Genomic DNA, 22,361 nt, shown 5'->3' on the forward strand with positions numbered 1-22,361 from the left:
GTATGTACATGTAGCGCTGCTAGGTCCGCATGGTTCAGGTGGAGTTTTTTAAATTTTTACTTATCTTGAATTGTACTGGAGAAGAGGGCAGACCTTCATCTCTGATTCTACTGGACAAGGGGACTGACCATCGGTGGGGACAAGGTGAGTATGTAGAGTGACTGTGAAGGTGAGTGTGTATTAAAGGACTTTTTAATTTGGTCTGTGTTTTAATCTGGTCTTTATTTCAATATTTATTTTACAGGGAGAGTATAGGTACCAGCAAGTGCATAATACCACGAATGCTGGCACTTGTGGTTCTCCAAGTACCGGCATATGGGGGATTCTTGCTGAGACCTGTAATCCCACTGTAAAATAAATATTAATGTAAAGACAGTACACGCAGACCAAATGAAATAGTCCTTTAACTGAAAGCTTTCAAAACTGTTCCCACCACCCATGGGGGGTGGGGGATAGCCACAGGCTTCAGTAAAGGCCTGAGGTCCTCTGGAGAGGAGGGACCTCTATATTAGGAGGTCCCATTTCCCATGGAATTCCCAGACTGGGCTGAGTAGTTGGGGGGGTTAATGCTTTGGTTGTGGTAAACTCGTCAAGTGTGGCCTCTGGTTGTGGCATTACCCCCCTACTTTTGGAGCCCGATGCTAGTTGTAAAAATTGTTATGGGGGAACCCTACTATTTTTTCCCCCATACTGTTTGGACCAGAGACAGCTCAAAGAGGCCAGGGACGAATATGCTTGAGGCGGGAGGACCCCTCACATTTTTTTTCTCATTTTCAACTATTAACAGAAGGCTTCATTGTGGTGGTAGTTCAAGAGTAGGATGGGAGCAGTGGGTAGTAGTACCCACCTTTATTTACATTTTTAACAAGTGACAATCAAAGACAATCAATTGAGGTGATGTATAGACACTTTCAAAATGCGTAGATACAAACTTTGTAAGGAAAACATCTGCAGATTACTGAAACAAATCTGCAATGTATGTGCAAGTCAGATGGATTGGGGAAACAATATACTGTATCTGGGGGGGAAAAAATCACAGTATCTCTGAAAGAATAAATTGTGATTGTTGATGTACAGTATGGGGCCTTTAAATGGAGCTCCTAACTGTAATATGTTTGCAAAATAACAGCCAGAAGCTGATTAGTTGGAGCACAATTAAAGATAATCTATTTATTTATTTATTTATTACCGGTTTCTTATATAGCGCAGCAAATTCCATCGCGCTTTACAATTGGAAATAACAATGATATAACAAAACTGGGTAATAACAAACAGTCATAGAGGTAGGAAGGCCCTGCTCGCAAGCTTACAATCTATAGGGAAATTGGCATGGATACACATGGATGGGTGCTATCTATTGCAGAATGGTCCACCAGATTCCAAAGGTTCCTCGTGGGCTGTATGATATGGTCACACAGCAATGATGAACTGGGGTCGAGAGGAAGGGAAAGTGAAGAATGAGAAGACATGTGAGGATATGTGTGGACTGTGCAGAGTAGATGCAATTTGATAGGAAGGTTTATAAAAGTTATGTGGGCGGTTCTGGAATTTGATATGTTTGTCTGAAGAGGTGAGTTTTCAGGGAACGCTTGAAGGTTTGGAGACTAGAGGAGAGTCTTATTGTACATGGTACGGCATTCCACAGAGTGGGTGCAGCCCGAAGAAAGTCCTGCAATCGTGAGTGGGAGCGAGTAATGAGTGTGGATGAGAGACGCAGATCTTGTGAAGAGCGAAGAGGTCGGGTTGGGAGATATTTTGAGATCAGCAAAGTGATGTACTTTGGTGTAGTTTGGTTAATGGCCTTGTGTGTGAGTTAAAGTATTTTATATTGAATACGGTAGAATACAGGTAACCAATAAAGGGACTGACAGAGTGGTTCTGCAGACAATGAACGTCTAGCGAGGAAGATTAGTCTTGCAGCTGCATTCAGAATGGATTGTAGTGGTGAAAGTCTCATTTTGGGAAGACCAGTTAGGAGACTATTGCAATAATCAGTGCTGGAGATAATGAGAGCATGGATTACAGTTTTAGCAGTGTCTTGTGTAAGGTATGGTCGTATTTTGGATATGTTTTTTAAATGCATGTAACATGATTTTGAGACAGATTGAATGTGGGGAACAAAGGACAGTTCAGAGTCAAGGATAACACCTAGGAAGCGAGCTTGTGGGGTAGGGTAGATTGTCAAGTTTTCAACAGTGATAGAGATATCAGGTTGGTAACTACTATTGGCCAGTAGAAATATATTTAACTCTGTTTTTGAAATACTAAGTTTGAGGAGGCGAGATCTCATCCAAGATGAAATGGCAGAAAGGCATTCAGTGACACGGCCCAGTACAGATGGGGACAAATCAGTGGAGGATAGGTAGATTTGAGTATCATCTGAGTACAGATGATACTGAAATCCAAAAGATCTGATTAGTTTACCAAGAGATGAGTTATAGATTGAGAAATGCAGAGGACCCAAGACTGAGCCTTGTAGTACTCCAACTGAAAGGGGAAGGTATTGAAGAGGTAGCGAAAAGGAGGTAGATTCAGAGAAGTAAACACTGAAGAAGCTATTAGATAGGTAGGATAGGAAGAAAGAAAGAAAGAAAGAAAGAAAGAAAGAAAGAGCTGTGTCTTTAAGACCTAGGGATTGTAGTGTTTGTATGAGAAGAGAGTGGGCAACAGTGTCAGAGGCAGAAGATAGATCTAGAAGAATAAGTAGTGAGTAATGTCCTTTAGACTTTGTAGTGACCACTTTAGTCAGTGCTGTCTCTGTGGAGTGTTGGGATCGGAAGCCTGACTGAAGTGGGTCCAATAAGTTGTGTGAGTTAAGAAAGTTTGTGAATTGAGTGTAGGCAAGTCTCTCAAGTAGCTTAGAGAGACAATGGAGCTGAGAGATAGGGCGGTAGTTTGAGAGAGAGTTAGGGTCAGAATTTTGTTTTTTCAAAATGGGAGAAATCACTGCATGGTTGACCAGTGAAGGAAAAATACCAGTAGAGAGAGAGAGATTACAGATGTTAGTTAAGGTAGGGATGAGCACCGGAGACAGAGCTTTACTTATTTGTGAGGGTAAAGGATCAAGAGGAGAGGTAGTAGAGAAGCAGGATGAGAAGAGTGATGTTACTTCTTCTTCATTTTTGGGATCAAATGAAGAGAGAGTGCCAGAGGGTTCAGGTAAAGAACTGAGCAGGTCACTGCCTGACGAAGAGCATACCATTTCCTCAAGATTAGTAATTAACAAGTGATATCAAGAATATCACTCATAGTTAAATCTGCTCTTTAGAATCAAATTTGCTCCTTGTAGTATCCTTCCCTAAATTAAAAAACAAACAAAACTGGAGTGCATGGGAAAATGCTTGCTCTCACCAGGTACAGGACAAGTTGTTTTGCGATCCATTGTCAAGCTTCTAAAATGTGTCCCCAGTATGTACTGTATAAGCCCCATTTACTAATCCCTACTTTTACTATTTTACAATTATACTTAATGGTGCCTCAACAGTAACTCCTAACATTATTCTAAACCTTCTAGAAGCAACCACCACACATTATACCAGAACAAAACAATATATAGTAGTAGCAGAGTGTCCTGGTCCACACAATGACCAATCAATAATACAAAAACTGTTCTCAGATGGCTTGTGTAGAATTAGAATACAAGCCTGAGTTTCTGCTGGCAAGTGAGCAAACAGAGCCCATAGACTGGGGATGCAGTGTTCAATTCCTAATACCTGTTGACCAGTGTACAATGCAAAGTGCATTTCCTGGTAGCCAGTGTACAATTAAGAGCCCCTGTTTTTCCTGGTTGATGGTTTACATTTCAGGGTCCATTCCCTGGTGTCTACTGTCCAAAATAGGTGTACAGTTTGCGTTGCAGTCATTGTCTAGTGGCTGATTCCACTTCCTTAGTAGCTACAGCCCATTTCCAAATGGCCAGTATGCAACAGTGAGCCCCTCATAGTAGCTACGTGTACAATATAGAAACCATTACCTGGTGGCAATCCCACTTAGGAGAAAAAATGTAGCGTGGAGAAGTGAGCAAGTGTAGACATTGACCATAGCTACCAATTAGTTTATAACTAGAATTTTTCAATATATTCTTTAACCCTGGGGGGGCAGTTCTTTAAATTGATAAGTAGAAAGCTATTGGTCGCTATAGAAATGTATCCACTTCTCCACTTATTACACAGCTTCAGTTACTGAGCTGCACCCAGACTCTGATATTTTAGCAGCCAACAACTGAAGTCGAGACGTCACTCCAGCAGCCAATAGGAATCCAGAGGAGACCAGAAAATGTAATGCTATTAAAAAACAACAGAACATACTGATAGTGCTTATTTCTTGTGCAGCAACATTCTCTGCTGCAGGATTTTAGAGGAGAAGGGGCCTGATTCAGAAATGGATGCAATGTCAGTTATGTAGTAGAGGGACTTTTTGCCACTGTGCTGCACCTACAGTAAGTCAGTCGCACTTCGTATGTGCCGCAATGGTCTTGAGGATTTATTTGCAAAGTGATTGACAGTATGGGAGAGTTTGTGGAAGGTAACAGAGAAATGGCGCCTCAAACACAGGTGTGTCTGGACAATTAGGGGGCATGTCACAGTTTGCAACCGCGATCCCATAAACAGTTATAATGACTCCGTCGTCTTACTGCAAGAGGCCATGCTGCGCCACCATGGGGTAACACACACGGCTGATGTTTGACCGATGTGCATCAGATGGTTGCATATTTTCGCACAGCCACTGCATACAAATTGCCAGCTGCAGTGACATTAATGCACATCTCTGGCTTAGGCACAGCGCTATTACCAGCTAACATAGCAAATTAATAACAGCTCTCTGGCTATGCAGGCAGGGCCGGTTCTGGGGCTTCTTGCGCCCCGGGCGGCATTAGGGGGCATGGCTTCATACAGGGGGCGTGGTCAGTTACGCCCCCTGTACTGTAGTAGGATGTGCGGTGCACGATGACGTCATCGCGCACCGCACAGCAAAGGTCCTCTCCACGAAGGAAAACTAGACGCTAAGCGTCTAGTTCCCTTCGTGGAGAGGACCTTTGCTGTGCGGTGCGCGATGACGTCAACGCGCACCGCACATACGCGTCTAGTTTCCCTTCACAGCGGGCAGCTCACGAAGGGAAACTAGACGCATAGCGTCTAGTTTTCCTTCACAGGACAGCGGGCAGCGGCAGCGGGGGGCACCACAGCAGCAGCGGATCTTTCTATGGTGCGGCGCCCTCCGGATGGCGCCGGCGCCCTCTGGAAGGCGGCGCCCCGGGCAAAAGTCCTGCTTGCCCGTGGCAAGATCCGCTACTGTATGCAGGATTAACAACTATTATTTAAAACATGTTCACCACCACTGTCTACTCACTGTTTAAACTCATATTTCATAGGCTCATTATCTACAGTTGTACTTCCAATCACATCTGGGAGTTGATATTCCTTTTCCTGTGAAATTATATTGTTCATGAGATATTTCACACCTGTAAGAGAGAATCAACAATCTGGGGTCAATTACTTTTGTCCGATGTATGAGTTGTTTTTTTCTTTTCAGGGTGAGCCGCAGCTGTCTCCTCCTATACTGTAACAGCAAGTGTCAGAGGTCCTGTTTGGAGGTATAACGGCCAGTGGTGGCTGGTGCTCATGAGCCCATGAGCTGCAGCTCAGACCATATATAGCAAGGGGTGGTTTCATCACTCTAAGGGCCGGATTCAAATCATATCGCACCCGCTAGCTTCTGTCTAAAGTGACGGGAGATAGGGGGGCAATATTGAAATGTGCCCCGTTGTCGCACTGATCCCACTCATTACAGTCTGGTTTAGGTGCATCAAGTAAAGTAATGGGCGCGATCGTGAAGAGACCTGTTTGGGCACGCAAATGGGTCTCTTTATGCGCATTTCAGCTTGCTATCTCCGGGGGGAAATGAGCTGAAATGTAGTTGTAGCGCCCGTCGGCAGTAACATTAGAATACCGCCGGCGGGAGGGAGGAACATTTGAATCCTGCCCAAAGACTTTAATTCTTTGGTGCCATACAGTATATTGTAAATATATGATGATGATGATAATAATAATAATAATAATAATAATAATAACTATCATCTCACTCATCTTAACGCAAATAATAGTGAAATAAATTTAGGAATACGGTTCTAAATAAATGAAAAAGTGTGCACTTACTTATTTTGCTATTTTTTTTGTTTAATACAAATACTGTAAAACATATGCATTTAATATTAATAGCACAACGCTATCTCTGAAAATAAAAAGTTTGAATGAATAGTTTACAAATAACAGAAAAACAAATTATTGGTGTTCCCAGCACAGGACAAATACAATAGGTTGTTCAGTAATAATGTAAAATATATTCTGAGTGGAGCACAAAGAGTTAACATAAAAAACAATATTCTTGGTTTCAACAAAAACTATGGGAACCAGAGAGCAGAGAAGACCATAGAAGACTATGGGCAACAGCAAGCTGAAGGCATGCATCTATAATGTGTCCCCATCACTCATTCCTAATTAGACCAATATTAATTGTTTGCATAGCTGTAGTCAGTAATAACTTTTACTTATTACTACAATGGCAATTTTTAAGGGGGGACGACAACAGAACTTTCTTATGATAACATATTTACATAATTATCCTTGCAATTTATTTTCATTATAAAAAGAATTTGGGGTAAAATGGAATAAATAAACTTTTCTATGATTCTTGCCTAAGGGACTTTGATAATCAGTTTCTACATAAATATAAAAAACTTAAATTAGTCTGTGATTTTTAATTTGGACTAAGTGTACCAACAATTTTAATCTTATCTACAAAATATTGGCTTAATCTTTAGCTTCCCCGCTTTACCACAACTGCACAACATCAGAATGCAATGATTTATTGTTCCTCTTTTATTCAGAACTTTAAATTCTGCAAAAAGCTACTATGTGAGCAGGCTTGGACTGGCCCACAGGGGTATACGGGGGAACCACCGGTGGGCCCCACTACCTGGGGGCCCACCTCCTGCTCTAAGGATCAGGTTCTAGACTGTGCACTTGAATTATACATTATACATATGTTTCCTTATACTGAACTATGGTGTCATTTCTACAGTGCATTACTGTTATTAATGTGTTATTAATCTGGCATGCAGTAGCTGAATTACTGTACAGGTTGAGTATCCCATATCCAAATATTCCGAAATACGGAATATTCCGAAATACGGACTTTTTTAGTGAGAGTGAGATAGTGAAATCTTTGTTTTCTGATGGCTCAATGTACACAAACTTTATTTAATACACAAAGTTATAAAAAATAGTGTATTAAATTACCTTCAGGCTGTGTGTATAAGGTGTATATGAAACATAAATGAATTGTGTGAATGTACACACACTTTGTTTAATGTACAAAGTTATGGAAAATATTGGCTAAAATTAACTTCAGGCTGTGTATATAAGGTGTGCATGTAACATAAATGCATTCTGTGCTTAGATTTAGGTCCCATCACCATGATATCTCATTATGGGATGCAATTATTCCAAAATACGGAAAAATCCGATATCCAAAATACCTCTGGTCCCAAGCATTTTGGATAAGGGATACTCAACCTGTATATATTTATGAAGGGGCCCAGACGTTGCACTCTCTAATGGTTAGTCAAACCAGTGAGGTGACAGGCCACACCCCCTCAGCAGACTGGCCACACCCCTAAACATGGGCCCTTACCACTGCATTCCCCCAGTGGGCCCTACATGCCCCAGTCCGACACTGTATGTGAGTCTTATTCAGTCAGTCACAAGTGTAAGTTGAGAGTGAGACTGCTTTCATTCTCACTTTCAGACATTTTTTGCTACACATATGCATCTTTTTGCTTAGGCTAGGTGGCAGTAAAGTGTGTAGGAATGCTGGAAGTGGGCTTGCAGTCACAGGGAGTGAGTATGGGCATGTGGTCTCATCGTAAGACTCAAATGGCTGCTGAAATCTCATCACAGCCTCCTGAGGTGTCTGAGTTGCATGTGCTCTGACCCTAATGTACAGTAAGTGTATTATCATTATTATTATTTATTATTATTATTATTACATTTTATTTATAAGGCGCCACATGTGTTTCGCAGCGCCCTACAAAGGACAGTACAGGGAGACAAAACATAGCATTACAGTAAATAAATAACAGAAAAAGAGTACAGGTAACATAGAGCACCACACGTTCTCAAGACATAATACAGCTAAGATGTAAGTATTGAGGGAGTGATCATCGTACTACTAGAGGCTGGTGGCCATAGATGGAGATGAGCCTTTACTAGCAGAGTAAAGATGGTCTTTGAGTAGGGGAGAGCTGCGAGTGAAATGTGTTGAGACGAGGGCTTAGATAACAAGAGGAAAGAGGGCCCTGCTCTGAAGAGCTGACAATCTAGTGGGGAGGGGCGACAGACAGATGACAAGAGGTGCAGGCAAGCGGGAGTTTGCCTGATGGCAGTATGCAAGCAAAGCTGAGATGTTCACGGCATGAGACAGGGGGGTAAAGGCGCGGCTTCAGGACTGGGTTATGCATCGGGAGGGTATGCTTTGATGAATAGGTGGGTTTTTAGTGCCCGTTTGAAGCTTTGCAAGGTCGGGGAGAGTCTAATGGAGCGGGGGAGTGCGTTCCACTGAAGGGGTGCAGCACGGGCATAGTCTTGAACACGAGCATGGGAAGCAGTGACCAGGGCGGCGGAGAGGCGACGGTCATTGGTCGACCGTAGGGGGCGGGAGGGAGTATGAAGGGAGAGGAGGTTGGAGATGTAGGGAGCAGTGGAATTAGAGATGGCCTTGTATGTGAGGGTGAGGAGTTTGAAGAGGATTCTGTAGGGGAATGGGAGCCAGTATAGATTTTGTCGAAGGGGAGTGGCAGATGTGGTGTGGCGGGAGAGGAAGATAAGCCTAGCTGCAGAGTTTAGGACAGATTGGAGGGGAGCAAGATGGGAGCAAGCGAGATATGGCCTTATACGAGCAATGTTGCGTAGCTGGAAACGACAGGATTGTGCCAGAGCTTGGATGTGGGGTGCAAAGGAGAGGGAGGACTCAAGAGTGACACCCAAGCAGCAGAGTTGGGGAACGGGGGAGATGGTGGTGTTGTCAACAATGATAGAGATATTGGTTGGGGGTGTTGCTCTGGATGGGGGGAAGATGATGAGTTCAGTTTTGTCCATGTTGAGCTACAGAGAGTGATCAGACATCCAGGAGGAGATTGCGGAGAGGCAGCTGGAAACCTGGGAGAGGACAGAGGGGGACAGATTAGGAGAGGAGAGGTAGAGTTGTGTGTCATCAGCATAGAGGTGGTAATGAAGGCCAAAGGAGTTAATGAGCGCACCCAGGGAAGAGGTGTACAGGGAGAACAGAAGGGGTCCAAGGACAGAACCCTGAGGGACACCAACAGGAAGGATGGAAGGGTGTGAGGTGGTGCTGGAGGCAGACACAGAGAAGGAGCGGTTAGTGAGGTAAGAAGAAAACCAGTCAAGGACAGTGCTAGAGAGGCCAGCGTTTTGGAGTGTGCACAGGATGAGAGGATGATCTACAGTGTCAAAGGCAGCAGAGAGGTCCAGAAGGATGAGCAGAGAGAAGTGGCCCCTGGATTTGGCCGAAAGCAGGTCATTGGTGACTTTCACCAGGGCAGTCTCAGTTGAGTGATCACTGTGAAGCTGATAATGATTAATGCACTTGATTGGTTGCAAATGTGAAAATTACACTCGTTGTAAGAAGTCACTTTACTCTCTATAGTACCCTCGTTTTACAGAAAGACAGAATGATTCATGAATAATTGGGGAAGCAGAAGCCTGCACATTTATTTACAGGTTATGAAATTAATAAAAAAAATAATAATGTAATATTTGCGCCTGCTTCAAAGAGTAAATCAGATGCCCCAAGCAACATGGTTACTATGGCACTAACTTCAACTACTGATTTTCATTGTGTGTTACAATTTTAAACAATTTCTCTCTTCACAGTGAAGCTGCGCCTCCTGTAGCAATCTAGTCTCATCCCACCCTTATACTACAAGGGGGAAGAATCGTAGCCAAGAGAAGGAAGTCCCAGCTGCAAAGTTTATTGTTATATACAGGGGCGGATCCAGGAAAAAATGACAGGGGGGGCACCTTGTGCATGCCGAAGGCGTGCGGCCCCATGAAGGTGTGCGTGGCCTCACAAGAGCGCTCCTTCTTTTTTATTTGATTATAGAGTATCTATATATATATATATATATACATATATATATACATATATATATATATATATATATATATATTGAAAACTGTATTGAAAACGATGGATAAGATCTGAGCGACCAATGGTGGCAGTAAATTAAAAGGACTGCTTATTTTCTTAATCTTCTTTTAATTTACTGCCACCATTGGTCGCACAGATCTTATCCATCGTTTTCATCTTTTACTCTTTATCCTGCACTCGTACTAGTGCAGGACCTACTTACGAGGTAGCGGACGCCCTTTATGTATTAGGGAGTGGCGTATAGTGACTGTATATTTGGGGGTCACTAAAGCTGACATACTGTGAAAAACTTGTGTCTACTGCATATTTTTGACGCTGTTTGCTCACCCCATACACATATATATATATATATATATATATATATATATGAACATATGACCAAGAATAAAATATATTAAAATATTAAAATTTAGCCAGCCTTACATTTGTGGTTATGCTGCTGGCGGGCAGTACTGTTCAATTGGAGACCGAGAGCTGGCTTCTCTCGGCCTCTCCTCCAAGGATGCAAACATAGCTACAGCCTCCGGGGCTCCACGCATCTCTCCTCCTTCTTCAGTGCAGCCTGCGGCGCGCCAATGACTGAGCCGCAGGCTTGCTGAGCCGGACAGCAATTGGACAGCTGAGCCGCCGCTCAGCTGCCCTGACTACCGCTCTTAGAGCACTCTTAGTCAGGGCAGTTGAGCGACGGCTCAGCTGTCCAATTGCTGTCCATCTCAGCAAGCCTGCGGCTCAGTCATTGGCGTGTCGCAGGCTACACTGAAGAAGGAGGAGGACGTCAGGGACAGGGCAGCGGGGCTGGGGAGTCGGGACACGTAAGCGCAGCGCCGCAGATCGGATTGAAGAGAGATCCGATCTGCAGCGGGGGGCCCTTTTAGATTGGGTGGCCCGGGGTACTTACCCCCAGGCCCCCCCCCCTTAATCCGGCTCTGCCGCCGCCGCTGCCAGACCCTTCATCGCGGCGGGCGCCGTCTGCGCCGCCACTTCTTTTTAAAAGGGACTGCTCTGTTGTTGTTTTTTAAAGTGCCAGACATGTCAGGGGGGGCACGGGCCCATGTGCCCCCCCCCCCCCCCCCGGATCCGCCACTGGTTATATAGTGCAGCATATTCCGTTGCGCTTTACAATTAGAACAACAGTAATAGAACAAAACTGAGGAACAATAGTAATAAAAAAAAACTGGGTAAAAACAGAGAGACATAGAGGTAGGAAGGCCCTGCTCGCAAGCTTACAATCTATACTTGTGTGTGTCTGACTCTGAATAGGTTGCATAGTTGTGATTAAAAAAAAATCTGACGCTAAGGTGCATATTCATCATGTTAATTACTAGTGTATGGGGATGCCAAAACATTTTAGGAGACAAATGTAAGCAGGAGATATCTGTGATACAGTATCTCCTGCGTTACCTTCATGATGAATATTATATCTTCATAACCTCTGCGAAGCAGATAATAATAATAATAATAATAATAATAATTTTATTTATATAGCGCTCTTTCTCCAATTGGACTGAAGGCGCTTAATAGATACAGTACATAGCATAATATAGTACAGAAAATAATGAAGTACAGAACAGCTTTTCATAAAATACAGAAGCATGAAGATACTAAAGGAACATTATGGAAATGCTTGAGTAAACAGGAAAGTCTTGAGTCTACTTTTGAAGGATTCTATAGTTGGGTCCTCTCGCACTGTGCGGGGAAGTGAGTTCCATAGAGTCGAAGCCGCATGACTAAAAGTTTGACCCCCAGATGAATTACAGGAGATTCTAGGTACTGCTAAAAGTCCTTCATCTACAGATCGCAGTAATCGAGTGGGGCAGTATGGGATCAGAAACTGCTTCAGATACCTTGGGCCCTGGTCATGTAGGGCTTTGAAACTCATACCCCTTTTCCACCTATAGCACGGGTCGCAGCCGGGAGCCTGACACGGCTGCGACCCGTGCTACAGCCCCCTTTCCCACAGCGCTCACCAACCCAGCAGGTTGGTGACGCTGCTGCAGCAGGGGCGGTGCTGGGAGATCACATGATCTCCCAGCGCCGCCCTTCCATTCACTGTGAACGGCAGCCATGTCGCCTCGACACGGCTGCCGTTCACACTACACAGCTTACCGGGTTGAACAAGTGTTCAACCCGGCAAGATACCCGGGTAGGATTCCGGATCACTTGATCCGGGAATTTGCCGGGGGGGGGCGTTTCCACTACAAGAAAACACGGGTAAATGCGCGCCCCCGCGCATTTACCCGTGTTTTTAAAGGTAGTGGAAAAGGGTTATTAGTAAGCCAATCTTGAAGATGATCCGGCATCTTACAGGCAGCCAGTGAAGGGAGTAGAGGATGGGTGTTATGTTGCTAGAACGGGGCTGGTTGGTTAACAGCCTGATAGCTGTGTTTTGCACCAGCTGTAAGCGGTGCAATTCTTTTGCTGGGAGACCAAGGTAGAGAGAATTACAGTAGTCTAATTGAGATGATACAAATGCATGTATGACTTTTGGCAGATCATCTGAGGGAATTAAGTGCTTGATTCTGGCTATGTTCCTCAGGTAAAAGAATGAGGATTTGATTGTGGCTGATATCTGATGTTTAAGTGTCAAGCCACCATCCAAGATAACGCCAAGATTCCGCACACAATCAGTGGTTTGTAATTCTGAATCCCCGAGTGCAAGTCCAGTTGCTTGGCTATGCTGCAGTCTTGTCCTTTGATGTTGCGGTCCTATGATAAGGACCTCTGTTTTATCCAGGTTCAGTCGCAGCCAACTGGCACTCATACACTCTTGGAGCTCAGCTAGACAGCCATTTAGGGTTGCTATTGGGTTATCAGCGATTATTCCGCTGTAAAACTTGTACCATGCTAAATGTTGCAGGAACTTACTATAACTCATATTTATACAAAAAGAGAGAGATATGTGGGGAAGGGAAACTGTTGCACAGGAAATAAACAATATACTCTACCTATAAAGGTAGTGTTAGAGAACCCCTAATACTACTTAGACAGAGATAATGCATCAAGCAATGGGGGTGCGACCATAGATCATATTGTCATACAGAAACAAAGAAAAAGAAGAAAATGGATCTGTTTGAGGTGCACTAGTTGTTGGATAATATATCTCACTGTACAGAACATTTATGCAAAATATTTGTTAAAAACATATGAAGTGGTGCAAAGATATAAGACAATGTGAATATTACAGAGAAAATGAATAAAGATATACATTTTAAAACAGCTTAAGCGTCTTTATTGTGCCTGCTCCTTTATCTGTGCCGTGGTCCACTGAAAATGCAACAGGCACTGTTGCTATAATAATGTGAAGTATCACTCAAACACTACATTTGCACAATAACAAGTTTAAATAAGGAGCTATTTAGAATGCTACCCCTTTAGCAGCAACGCATTTAAACATCTAATGGCACAGCTATATATAGATATATAGACAAGGTGCAGCAGCAGCTGCTAGTGTCACTGTGCACATTGGCTGTTTAAGGAGCTAACTATATGGCATGGTTATTTATTAGATAAATTGCAACTGCCATTACTGGTGTAGCTGTATGATACAGCCATAGACTACACCAGTGTTTTTCAACCACTGTGCCGTGGCACACTAGTGTGCCCTGAGCAGGCTCCAGGTGTGCCGCCATAGAAGCAGAGCCAGGCCCGTCAGTGTTTTGCGCTACTGAGGCCCTGGAACGATCAGTACTGGTGGGTTTAGTGGTTGCAGAGCCAGTTCTAAATTTGGGCCCGGGCAGTGTTGGGCACTTCTGGCTTTCTTAGATGTGGCTCAGGCGTTACATATGGAGAAGCTGCGACATGACATCCTAGGACACGCAACTGCACCATGCATCACCGTTATATTTGAGTGTGCCTTGGCAATATTTAAATCTTGTTTAGTGTGCCGCCAGATGTAAAAGGTTAAAAATCTCTGGACTAGACAAACAGCAATGTTCACTATAAATATCAGGTGTTCTGCACTATACAATTATATCTCATACAAAGCCCAGCTACCTACTAATGACACCACAATTGGGGTACTAGGTGTCATATTGGCAGGGTCGGACTGGCCCACAGGGGTACCAGGGAAACCACCGGTAGGCCCCACTGCCTGAGGGCCCACTCATTCCTCTAGGGATCAGGTTCCAGACTGTGCACTTGTATTATACATGGTAGATATGTTGCATTACACTGCACTAAACTATTGTCTATTTCAAGCCTCTGTGGAGGCTGGCCACACCCCTAAGTATGGGCCCCTATAACTGCATTCCCCCGGTGGGCCCTTCATGTCCCAGTCCGACACTGCATATTGGATCATCAAACACAGTGGAATATTTGCTGTGATAGCTATTAAATCATATCATCCCTTTGGGTGTTCTGGACCATTTGAAGCAGAATAACAATCATTATTATAATTATAATGGAGTACAAGTAATTAACATTATTTATATATATATATATATATATATATATATATACTTGCAAATACATCTGGCACTCCCCCTCTTTTGAGGCTCATCGAGCAAAAGCTCCTGCTCCGGTGCCCTCCTTGGCAGGCTGTGCAGTCTGCTGGTATATACGAAGAAACAATGGCGGCACTCTGGAGACTTGGTTTAACGTGGTGAAAAAGTAGTGCTGTTTATTTCAACGTTTCGGGGTGCAAGCCCCCGTCTTCAGGAAACACATACGTATGTGTTTCCTGAAGACGGGGGCTTGCACCCCGAAACGTTGAAATAAACAGCACTACTTTTTCACCACGTTAAACCAAGTCTCCAGAGTGCCGCCATTGTTTCTTCGTATATATATATATATATATGAATGCTGAAAAGAGGTTAATAATTTATAATATGTGATATCCCTATGATAGCAAACCATTATTACTAGTTATTCCTGAATATATTAAAATGTGAGGAATTACTGGCTTCTTTAGAATATATTTCGACTAAAAAGGGATTAGTAAATATCATAACCTCAAATGAATGCTTCTCGTACAATAAAACCACTAACTCTAAAGAGCACCATAAATTGAGATACTGTTTGAATATCATCCAGTGAAAGAATCTTCATGTGAAGAATATCATAAGGTGTATGTGCATTACTATCAGATTATTTGCAGTTCCAGATAGAGAAGCCATGACTTTCTGAATAACCTTTGTGCAGTATAATATTTCTCTGAGGGTACCTTGGTATTAATACCGTACATTTTACCAATTGGGCATAAGAAGATATATATTACCCACAGCATTCTCACATTAGGGTAAAAGGAACAGCAGAATTTATAGGCCAACTGCCAAGAATCATTGCTGAGTTTAAACAGCAACAATTGTTGCGAATTTTTGTATAAATAATAGCACATATTGAAACAAGGATTACTAACTATATATTTATTAGTGATGAGCGGGTTCGGTTCCTCGGAATCCGAACCCGCCCGAACTTCAGCTTTTTTTACACGGATCCGAGCGACTCGGATCTTCCCGCCTTGCTCGGTTAACCCGAGCGCGCCCGAACGTCATCATGACGCTGTCGGATTCTCGCGAGGCTCGGATTCTATCGCGAGACTCGGATTCTATATAAGGAGCCGCGCGTCGCCGCCATTTTACACGTGCATTGAGATTGATAGTGAGAGGACGTGGCTGGCGTCCTCTCCGTTTAGAGAAGAAATAGATAGGAGAGTGAGAGTGAGACAGTGACACTTCATTTACTGGAGCTTAGGAGGAGTACTCAGACAGAGAGTGCAGAATTTTGCTGATAGTATTAGTTAGTTATACTAGTGACAGAGTGAGACAGTGACACTTCATTTACTGGAGCTTAGGAGGAGTACTCAGACAGAGAGTGCAGAATTTTGCTGATAGTATTAGTTAGTTATACTAGTGACTGACCAGTGACCACCAGTGCAGTTTTATATTATTTAATATAATCCGTTCTCTGCCTGAAAAAACGATACACAGTGACTCAGTCACATACCATATCTGTGCTCAGCCCAGTGTGCTGCTGCATCATCTATGTATAATATCTGACTGTGCTCACACAGCTTAATTGTGGGGGAGACTGGGGAGCAGTTAGGTTATAGCAGGAGCCAGGAGTACATATTAAAATTAAACAGTGCACACTTTTTTTCTGCAGGAGTGCCACTGCCAGTGTGACTGACCAGTGACCTGACCACCAGTATATAGTATACTATATTGTATTGTGAATGTCTGCCTGTAAAAGTTAAACACACGTCGTGTGACTTGTGTGGTGTTTTTTTATTCTATAAAATAAAAAACTCATTCTGCTGACAGACAGTGTCCAGCAGGTCCGTCATTATATAATATATACCTGTCCGGCTGCAGTAGTGATATATATATATTTTTTATATCATTATTTATCATCCAGTCGCAGCAGACACAGTACGGTAGTTCACGGCTGTAGCTACCTCTGTGTCGGCACTCGGCAGTCCATCCATAATTGTATACCACCTACCCGTGGTTTTTTTTTTCTTTCTTCTTTATACATACTACATCTCATTATCATCCAGTCTATATTAGCAGCAGACACAGTACAGTACGGTAGTCCACGGCTGTAGCTACCTCTGTGTCGGCACTCGGCAGTCCGTCCATAATTGTATACCACCTACCCGTGGTTTTTTTTTTCTTTCTTCTTTATACATACTACATCTCATTATCAACCAGTCTATATTAGCAGCAGACACAGTACGGTAGTCCACGGCTGTAGCTACCTCTGTGTCGGCACTCGGCAGTCCATCCATAATTGTATACCACCTACCCGTGGTTTTTTTTTTCTTTCTTCTTTATACATACTACATCTCATTATCATCCAGTCTATATTAGCAGCAGACACAGTACAGTACGGTAGTCCACGGCTGTAGCTACCTCTGTGTCGGCACTCGGCAGTCCATCCATAATTGTATACCACCTACCCGTGGTTTTTTTTTCTTTCTTCTTTATACATACATACTACATCTCTTTATCAACCAGTCTATATTAGCAGCAGACACAGTACGGTAGTCCACGGCTGTAGCTACCTCTGTGTCGGCACTCGGCAGTCCATCCATAATTGTATACCACCTACCCGTGGTTTTTTTTTTCTTTCTTCTTTATACATACATACTACATCTCTTTATCAACCAGTCTATATTAGCAGCAGACACAGTACGGTAGTCCACGGCTGTAGCTACCTCTGTGTCAGCACTCGGCAGTCCGTCCATAATTGTATACCACCTACCCGTGTTTTTTTTTTCTTTCTTCTTTATACATACATACTACATCTCTTTATCAACCAGTCTATATTAGCAGCAGACACAGTACGGTAGTCCACGGCTGTAGCTACCTCTGTGTCGGCACTCGGCAGTCCATCCATAATTGTATACCACCTACCCGTGTTTTTTTTTTTCTTTCTTCTTTATACATACTACATCTCATTATCATCCAGTCTATATTAGCAGCAGACACAGTACAGTATGGTAGTCCACGGCTGTAGCTACCTCTGTGTCGGCACTCGGCAGTCCATCCATAATTGTATACCACCTACCCGTGTTTTTTTTTTCTTTCTTCTTTATACATACATACTACATCTCTTTATCAACCAGTCTATATTAGCAGCAGACACAGTACGGTAGTCCACGGCTGTAGCTACCTCTGTGTCGGCACTCGGCAGTCCGTCCATAATTGTATACCACCTACCCGTGGTTTTTTTTTCTTTCTTCTTTATACATACATACTACATCTCTTTATCAACCAGTCTATATTAGCAGCAGACACAGTACGGTAGTCCACGGCTGTAGCTACCTCTGTGTCGGCACTCGGCAGTCCATCCATAATTGTATACCACCTACCCGTGGTTTTTTTTTCTTTCTTCTTTATACATACTACATCTCATTATCATCCAGTCTATATTAGCAGCAGACACAGTACAGTACGGTAGTCCACGGCTGTAGCTACCTCTGTGTCGGCACTCGGCAGTCCATCCATAATTGTATACCACCTACCCGTGGTTTTTTTTTCTTTCTTCTTTATACATACATACTACATCTCTTTATCAACCAGTCTATATTAGCAGCAGACACAGTACGGTAGTCCACGGCTGTAGCTACCTCTGTGTCGGCACTCGGCAGTCCGTCCATAATTGTATACCACCTACCCGTGGTTTTTTTTTCTTTCTTCTTTATACATACATACTACATCTCTTTATCAACCAGTCTATATTAGCAGCAGACAGTACGGTAGTCCACGGCTGTAGCTACCTCTGTGTCGGCACTCGGCAGTCCATCCATAATTGTATACCACCTACCCGTGGTTTTTTTTTTCTTTCTTCTTTATACATACTACATCTCATTATCATCCAGTCTATATTAGCAGCAGACACAGTACAGTACGGTAGTCCACGGCTGTAGCTACCTCTGTGTCGGCACTCGGCAGTCCATCCATAATTGTATACTAGTATCCATCCATCTCCATTGTTTACCTGAGGTGCCTTTTAGTTGTGCCTATTAAAATATGGAGAACAAAAATGTTGAGGTTCCAAAATTAGGGAAAGATCAAGATCCACTTCCACCTCGTGCTGAAGCTGCTGCCACTAGTCATGGCCGAGACGATGAAATGCCAGCAACGTCGTCTGCCAAGGCCGATGCCCAATGGCATAGTACAGAGCATGTCAAATCCAAAACACCAAATATCAGTAAAAAAAGGACTCCAAAACCTAAAATAAAATTGTCGGAGGAGAAGCGTAAACTTGCCAATATGCCATTTACCACACGGAGTGGCAAGGAACGGCTGAGGCCCTGGCCTATGTTCATGGCTAGTGGTTCAGCTTCACATGAGGATGGAGGCACTCAGCCTCTCGCTAGAAAAATGAAAAGACTCAAGCTGGCAAAAGCAGTAGCACCGCAAAGAACTGTGCGTTCTTCGAAATCCCAAATCCACAAGGAGAGTCCAATTGTGTCGGTTGCGATGCCTGACCTTCCCAACACTGGACGTGAAGAGCATGCGCCTTCCACCATTTGCACGCCCCCTGCAAGTGCTGGAAGGAGCACCCGCAGTCCAGTTCCTGATAGTCAGATTGAAGATGTCAGTGTTGAAGTACACCAGGATGAGGAGGATATGGGTGTTGCTGGCGCTGGGGAGGAAATTGACCAGGAGGATTCTGATGGTGAGGTGGTTTGTTTAAGTCAGGCACCCGGGGAGACACCTGTTGTCCGTGGGAGGAATATGGCCGTTGACATGCCTGGTGAAAATACCAAAAAAAATCAGCTCTTCGGTGTGGAAGTATTTCACCAGAAATGCGGACAACATTTGTCAAGCCGTGTGTTCCCTTTGTCAAGCTGTAATAAGTAGGGGTAAGGACGTTAACCACCTCGGAACATCCTCCCTTATACGTCACCTGCAGCGCATTCATAATAAGTCAGTGACAAGTTCAAAAACTTTGGGTGACAGCGGAAGCAGTCCACTGACCAGTAAATCCCATCCTCTTGTAACCAAGCTCACGCAAACCACCCCACCAACTCCCTCAGTGTCAATTTCCTCCTTCCCCAGGAATGCCAATAGTCCTGCAGGCCATGTCACTGGCAATTCTGACGAGTCCTCTCCTGCCTGGGATTCCTCCGATGCATCCTTGCGTGTAACGCCTACTGCTGCTGGCGCTGCTGTTGTTGCTGCTGGGAGTCGATGGTCATCCCAGAGGGGAAGTCGTAAGCCCACTTGTACTACTTCCAGTAAGCAATTGACTGTCCAACAGTCCTTTGCGAGGAAGATGAAATATCACAGCAGTCATCCTGCTGCAAAGCGGATAACTGAGGCCTTGACAACTATGTTGGTGTTAGACGTGCGTCCGGTATCCGCCGTTAGTTCACAGGGAACTAGACAATTTATTGAGGCAGTGTGCCCCCGTTACCAAATACCATCTAGGTTCCACTTCTCTAGGCAGGCGATACCGAGAATGTACACGGACGTCAGAAAAAGACTCACCAGTGTCCTAAAAAATGCAGTTGTACCCAATGTCCACTTAACCACGGACATGTGGACAAGTGGAGCAGGGCAGGGTCAGGACTATATGACTGTGACAGCCCACTGGGTAGATGTATGGACTCCCGCCGCAAGAACAGCAGCGGCGGCACCAGTAGCAGCATCTCGCAAACGCCAACTCTTTCCTAGGCAGGCTACGCTTTGTATCACCGCTTTCCAGAATACGCACACAGCTGAAAACCTCTTACGGCAACTGAGGAAGATCATCGCGGAATGGCTTACCCCAATTGGACTCTCCTGTGGATTTGTGGCATCGGACAACGCCAGCAATATTGTGTGTGCATTAAATATGGGCAAATTCCAGCACGTCCCATGTTTTGCACATACCTTGAATTTGGTGGTGCAGAATTTTTTAAAAAACGACAGGGGCGTGCAAGAGATGCTGTCGGTGGCCAGAAGAATTGCGGGACACTTTCGGCGTACAGGCACCACGTACAGAAGACTGGAGCACCACCAAAAACTACTGAACCTGCCCTGCCATCATCTGAAGCAAGAAGTGGTAACGAGGTGGAATTCAACCCTCTATATGCTTCAGAGGTTGGAGGAGCAGCAAAAGGCCATTCAAGCCTATACAATTGAGCACGATATAGGAGGTGGAATGCACCTGTCTCAAGTGCAGTGGAGAATGATTTCAACGTTGTGCAAGGTTCTGATGCCCTTTGAACTTGCCACACGTGAAGTCAGTTCAGACACTGCCAGCCTGAGTCAGGTCATTCCCCTCATCAGGCTTTTGCAGAAGAAGCTGGAGACATTGAAGGAGGAGCTAACACGGAGCGATTCCGCTAGGCATGTGGGACTTGTGGATGGAGCCCTTAATTCGCTTAACAAGGATTCACGGGTGGTCAATCTGTTGAAATCAGAGCACTACATTTTGGCCACCGTGCTCGATCCTAGATTTTAAACCTACCTTGGATCTCTCTTTCCGGCAGACACAAGTCTGCTGGGGTTGAAAGACCTGCTGGTGAGAAAATTGTCAAGTCAAGCGGAACGCGACCTGTCAACATCTCCTCCTTCACATTCTCCCGCAACTGGGGGTGCGAGGAAAAGGCTCAGAATTCCGAGCCCACCCGCTGGCGGTGATGCAGGGCAGTCTGGAGCGACTGCTGATGCTGACATCTGGTCCGGACTGAAGGACCTGACAACGATTACGGACATGTCGTCTACTGTCACTGCATATGATTCTCTCAACATTGAAAGAATGGCGGAGGATTATATGAGTGACCGCATCCAAGTAGGCACGTCACACAGTCCGTACTCATACTGGCAGGAAAAAGAGGCAATTTGGAGGCCCTTGCACAAACTGGCTTTATTCTACCTAAGTTGCCCTCCCACAAGTGTGTACTCCGAAAGAGTGTTTAGTGCCGCCGCTCACCTTGTCAGCAATCGGCGTACGAGGTTACATCCAGAAAATGTGGAGAAGATGATGTTCATTAAAATGAATTATAATCAATTCCTACGCGGAGACATTGACCAGCAGCAATTGCCTCCACAAAGTACACAGGGAGCTGAGATGGTGGATTCCAGTGGGGACGAATTGATAATCTGTGAGGAGGGGGATGTACACGGTGATATATCGGAGGATGATGATGAGGTGGACATCTTGCCTCTGTAGAGCCAGTTTGTGCAAGGAGAGATTAATTGCTTCTTTTTTGGGGGGGGTCCAAACCAACCCGTCATATCAGTCACAGTCGTGTGGCAGACCCTGTCACTGAAATGATGGGTTGGTTAAAGTGTGCATGTCCTGTTTATACAACATAAGGGTGGGTGGGAGGGCCCAAGGACAATTCCATCTTGCACCTCTTTTTTCTTTTCTTTTTCTTTGCGTCATGTGCTGTTTGGGGAGGGTTTTTTGGAAGGGCCATCCTGCGTGACACTGCAGTGCCACTCCTAGATGGGCCCGGTGTTTGTGTCGGCCACTAGGGTCGCTTATCTTACTCACACAGTCAGCTACCTCATTGCGCCTCTTTTTTTCTTTGCGTCATGTGCTGTTTGGGGAGGGTTTTTTGGAAGGGACATCCTGCGTGACACTGCAGTGCCACTCCTAGATGGGCCCGGTGTTTGTGTCGGCCACTAGGGTCGCTTATCTTACTCACACAGTCAGCTACCTCATTGCGCCTCTTTTTTTCTTTGCGTCAT

At 44.3% G+C, this 22,361-nt stretch overlaps 1 protein-coding gene across 1 annotated transcript in view; it reads right to left on the bottom strand.

Annotated features, from left to right (window-relative positions):
• The window catches only part of LOC135057865 (BPI fold-containing family C protein-like), a 75,342-nt gene that overhangs the window by 46,058 nt on the left and 6,923 nt on the right, over positions 1-22,361 (bottom strand). The window contains exon 3 of the mRNA XM_063963592.1: positions 5,350-5,461. Coding sequence (XP_063819662.1) covers positions 5,350-5,461 — 112 coding nt within the window. The remainder of the gene's footprint in view (positions 1-5,349; positions 5,462-22,361) is intronic.

The sequence above is a fragment of the Pseudophryne corroboree genome, chromosome 3, assembly GCF_028390025.1.
Source record: "Pseudophryne corroboree isolate aPseCor3 chromosome 3, aPseCor3.hap2, whole genome shotgun sequence".
Lineage (NCBI taxonomy): Eukaryota > Metazoa > Chordata > Amphibia > Anura > Myobatrachidae > Pseudophryne > Pseudophryne corroboree.